The sequence below is a fragment of the Lactuca serriola genome, chromosome 6 (assembly GCF_051521515.1).
Source record: "Lactuca serriola cultivar US96UC23 chromosome 6, Lser_US96UC23_V15, whole genome shotgun sequence".
Classification (NCBI taxonomy): Eukaryota; Viridiplantae; Streptophyta; class Magnoliopsida; order Asterales; family Asteraceae; genus Lactuca; species Lactuca serriola.
In genome coordinates, this window is record NC_136413.1 from 76,513,627 (window position 1) to 76,519,082 (window position 5,456).

Consider the following 5,456-nt stretch of genomic DNA (forward strand, 5'->3'; position numbering starts at 1 on the left):
ATACACTTTCCTAATGTACTCATCATGTGGAAGTTTTAAAGTGCATTTGGCTCTATCTCTTACTAACTCATGCCAAATATCTATCTAATTGCTCCTAGATCTTTCATCTCTAATTTTGAGACAACTGCATATTTAGTATATTAATTTCCTTCATATCTAATACAACTACCAACATGTCATCTAACATACCACTATTTGTAATTTACTTTATTAAATGACCAAAATACCCTATATATTGTAACCAATGAAATTAAGAAATTTATTATATACTTATGTTAGTAAATATGTAATTATAGATAAAAATTTGTAACTATTCAATTTTTACTGTTGGATATATCAAAATTTTAAAATATATATGTATGAGTGAAAAAAAAGAAAATATTTTAGGAGAAGATACAATAATGATCGACTGAGTATGAATGTTTTGCAACTTTGTTCCAACAAACTCTCTTTAAATCATGGTTTTTATTTTGATACTATTTCTTAAATTTTTGTTCCAAATTATAATTCCTTTGACCAACATATTATGCAAACCAAAAGCATCGAAGGTTCGAAACTAAAATGTTATGTAAGACAATTAAATTATTATATAAGACAGCATTATTAACCAACCAAATCAATACAATTCAAATTGCCAATTTGGGAAGTTAAATGAATCGCACATTATTAAGTATTAACTATTTCATCGTCACTTTGCACCATACAATCATACTCCCATAGAATGACTTCGCTACAGTCTACAAAACCCCACAACCAGCCTCAATAACTTACACATTACACAAACCAACAAAAAAACCCAAGATTCGGCAATCACAACTAAACCTTTACCAATTTAATCTAGAATTCCTGTTGAATTTCATCATATTCAACACTCTGCATTAAAACACTAAGAGCCTGAATATCAGCTATACAAGAAAGCCAAAAATCTACAGGACTGACAATACAACTGTGCCCAAAATTAAACACCAAATTTGAGGAACTTGACGCCATGATATGCTTGCTCCAGGAGGCCCCACTGGCCCAAATGCAGGTGGAACCAATCCACCAATGCTAGCATTTGTACTGTTTAAGACACAGATTTTACACATTATCAGTTTAATAATTAAAAAAAAAGGACATTGAATGTCAATATTTTAGAGCTTAGTGATCTTACCTTCCTGTAAATATGCATGATCCATAACCTACAAAAAAAAAAAAAAATATAGTTCAGAAACGAGTGGAGAAATAGACTCCAACATATACAGATACATTAAGACTGTGTCTAGTTGATGTGGGACACCAACAATCTTAATGAACAAAAAACTATAACTCCATGTTGGGGCTGTTTGATAAAACTGAATCATGTAGTGCTGAATGATTCCAACCTCTTAATGGTTATAGAAGGCAGGGTCCTTCACCATTCAGAGGCTGTATCAAACGCGCTGAATGCTGACTGATTCGCTCTGAATGGTTCCATTAAGAGGCTATCAAACAGCCTCATAATCTTAATAAAAGAAGAAAGAAAGAACCAAACACTTCAAGGAGCAGTAAGCCACATACTTGGATCAACCATGGTGGTTACAGCTGTACCACTAAAATCACACGTCCCACCAACACTCCGCATTCTCTGATAATAATCATTATAAGCAAACGAAGCATGATTTTCAATCGTATCCGGCATATAACACGGTTGACCCGATTGAATCGCACTACAATTCGCCTGGCCGGGCCCACAAGCCCAATTCAAACCGTCTTCCAAGCTACTCACATCCGCTCCTCTTCTAGCAACACAAAATCCACCAGAAGAAGCATTCACTGTCATTCCCCCTGATATATCCAACCCAAGGGCATAAACGGAACTTCCATTACTAAAATACACCCCGTAGCTTTTCTCGGATTCCGGGCCCCGTTTATTATCTTCATTAAACAGTTCGTAAATATACGTATTCATCGGAATCATCGGCTGACTAGGCGGGCCCGACCCATTCAAAACCCGTTTTATCAAATTATTATTAAAAATTTCAGCATTTTCCACCGTGGCATCACGTTCATTACCACCACCCGCCCATGGCCAACCAGTTTCAGTCACAACAATTGGAATAATCCCCGAGGAATTATATGCTGACATGGCATTATAAGTAGCATCCACCATAGCATCAAACATGCTATCGTAATGGAAGAGTGTATTCGGGTCAACGATTTGTTTGACCGGTGAAAGTGATTTGAAAAGCGCGTATTCAATCGGGAAAATTCCATTACTTTGGACGTAACCGTAGTATGGATACGCGTTCAACATGAAAACCGATTTTGTGGTGCTTAAAAACCGAAGGATACCGGAAATTGTGGAGTCCCATGAGGTGTTGAAAGTGGCGGCGGATGGCGGGAATGGCCTTGGGATCATGTCCATGGAAAATGGGGTGGAAACTTGGATTTGGTAGTTTAAGTTTGAGGAAACTAGGGCTTTGTGGAGGTTGTTCATGGCGGGGAGTAAAACCGGGGCGGCATTGGGAATGGTGGAGAGGACTTCACTGCCGACTGCAATGGCGGTGATGTTGGTGGAGGGGACGAATGCCGCTACGTTTTTGTTGATCCATGAAGCGGCGGCCGCCGGAGATTGGCCGATGCGGAGGACTTCGTTGTTTGTTACACTTACCATGACTTCGATTCCGGTGTCGGAAAGTGCGCTAAGTAGGTGGTTGTCGGAATCGAAAAGGCGGATGTGTGTGATTTGATGGGATCTGAGGATTGCCACCACTTCCTCTGGTGATGGGAGGTTGGAAAGATCGGTTCCGATGTTTATTCCCACGAAGGCGCCTGTGAAATTTCAAGAACATGACTTATTCACATTTTCTTGAAATACAATTTTGACCTCAAAAGTCAAAGCAAACCAAGTTAAAGGGAATCAAGAGGACACTTGACATTACCTAATGCAATGGACAAACTGCCAAACATAAACATGACATATCCAAGTATCATTTGAAGCCTCATCGTTCCTATGGAGGATTTGACTCCAACCTTCACCAAGAGCTTTTCACCCCTAAAAATACAAAAATGAAAGAATGGAATTGGAATATGAATCCATCAAATATGGAATTTGAAGGAATCTAACAGAAATGAATCCCGTCCATTTGGCAACCAAAGGCCATAGAATGGAATCTCGGATTCCAATTCCATTGGATTCCACCAGAATCCACAAACCAAAGTTGTAGCAATTAGAGTTTGAATGGTATTGCATTGTGTTTCAACTTAAGGGATTGGCAATAAACAAATAAGGTTACTTCTTTGCCACCATAAGGCTATGGGATCGAGCCATGGAAACAGTGTGTTCGCAAATAAGCAAGAAAAAGACCAAAAAGCCCATGAACCATGGTGCACCCTGGTCGACATTGTGGTCCACACCAAACACAGAAAAGAACATCTTAAAAGACCAATGTGAGGAAATACATAAACAAGTAAACATTAAAATAAGGAAACAATAAAGCAAACAACCCATGTGTAGCCATGTAGGTAAATTTAAATCTTGAAATCTGTGTAGCTAATATACATCTGAATAAGAGGAAACATCAACAGATTGCTTCAATTGAAGATCAATGTCCAATGTGCTAACTTTAAGCAACAATTTAGTTGAAATTATGAGAAACGAATCGAAAACAGAAGAACATCTAGGTTAAAAACTTAAAATCGCTCTTCGAACATCAAAAAGAAAGCAGCTTTTTGGGGTTCTAAGTCAATTTCACCAGATCAGGTCAATCTTTACCACAAATCACAAAACACCCAATTCAGCTCAAATCGTGATTCACACAACACCACATTGATTTCAGCGAAACCAAAGGTAACATAATTCGAGAAACCCAGATAGAAAAACCCTTGAGAAAGTCGAAAGGAGGAAATACCTGTACCCTAGTTCTTGATAGAAGTACCAAAGAGAGCTGTAGTGTTGAAGTTCTTCAGGTTGCGAAACTTTTACGAAATGAAAGAAGGAATAAGACGAAATCTAAGAAAGAATCCAAAGACACATTTAACATTTACGAAGCAGTGAGTGAGAGAGAGTGAGTGTAAAAGTTGGGAACTTTCTGAAGAGGAAAACAGAACAGCTTGCTTCCATATTATAAACTGATATAATAAAATAATACATCCCCCTTCAATTCATTACACAATAATGGTCAAATAAATCAAACCCCACCAATAAAAATACAATTTTTAATAGTTTGTAAATCAGTAAATGAGGATGTGGGGCAGAAGCTTCAGAGATCTGGAATGAGTAGCTTTGACCTCTGTTCTAAAAATTTGCTTTTTTAATCTTTATTTTAAAATTTGAATTATTGTTAAAAAAATCATCGTTTTTGCTGAATTGTACTATGTGGAATTGGAATACATTTTAATAAGAGTAGTATTTCTTTTTTGTTTTCCAAGATAATAATAAAAGGTTGAAAAGCTATTACAAATGGAATCTCTTTTATAAGAATTTCCATTTAACTTGTGGGTTTCTATTTATTTTATTCTTATTTTTGGTAACATGGGAAAAAGGCCATGGAGAAAGAGAAAAGGGTATTGACAAAAGCGGGCCTTAAGAATCTCTTAAGTGTGAATGAATGAGATCGTATTTCAGTAGTATCCACAGTTTTTTTAATACAAGACCAACCATAAAATTTTATATCTTAGAAAAGATACAGTATATTAACCTTTGATATAATGTGTAGTTAAAATTATTTCAATGAAAGACTCGTTAAGTTTTACCCACATAATTTGTATTTTTTTCATTTTTGATTTTGATAACTTTATATTCGTTCCAATACCACTAGCACCCTATTGTATGATACTACATATCTAAGGGCTCGTTTGATGTTCTTACATCTCGTTTTCATGTTCTTCCATGCTCTTCTGATATGTAGAACAAAGTGAAAATCAACCTCTAACATGTTTAGTGCATGCTTAAAAGACATGATTGGCTAATAAATATGTTGCGCCTAGATTGTCACACCACAAGGTTGGAACAGACCGAGTAAGGACCCGAAGTTCATGCAATAAAGTTTGAAGCCATGTGAGTTCAGCAACTGTATCGGCTAAGGATTTGTATTTAGACTCTGTAGATGGCCGAGAGACAGTCTTTTGTTTTTGGGCTGACCATGAAACAAGGTTAGACCCAAGATATATAGTGTATCCCCCAGTGGATTGACGGTTTTCTGGGCAACCCACCCAATCAGAATCGGAGAAGGCACTAAGAGAATTAAAAGTTGCATCAGTGTAGGGGTGGCAATTTATGACACGACACGACAAAAATACACGACACGAAGCGAAATTGGGACGAAACTAAAATTTGAATTCGTGTTCGTGTCGTGTTCGTGTTAGCTATAAAGAACACGATGTCGTGTCGTGTTCGTGTTCGAAATTCGACACGAAATTGACACGATTTAGTAATTTTTTATCGTGTTTTCGTGTTTGTCGTGTTTATCGTGTTTTATTTGATAAATTATTCA

The 5,456-nt window shown here is 36.9% G+C and overlaps 1 protein-coding gene across 1 annotated transcript; it reads right to left on the minus strand.

The window, feature by feature from the left end:
• Positions 1-647: 647 nt before the first annotated feature.
• LOC145059175 (O-Glycosyl hydrolases family 17 protein) lies at positions 648-4,074 on the minus strand. The gene is made up of 5 exons (XM_079007039.1): positions 3,873-4,074; positions 2,904-3,016; positions 1,540-2,793; positions 1,154-1,181; positions 648-1,062 (listed from the first exon to the last, which is right to left on the minus strand). The coding sequence occupies exons 2-5, from the start codon at positions 2,965-2,967 to the stop codon at positions 927-929; spliced, it is 1,482 nt and encodes a 493-aa protein (XP_078863165.1). The 5' UTR covers positions 2,968-3,016; positions 3,873-4,074; the 3' UTR covers positions 648-926.
• Positions 4,075-5,456: the final 1,382 nt, after the last annotated feature.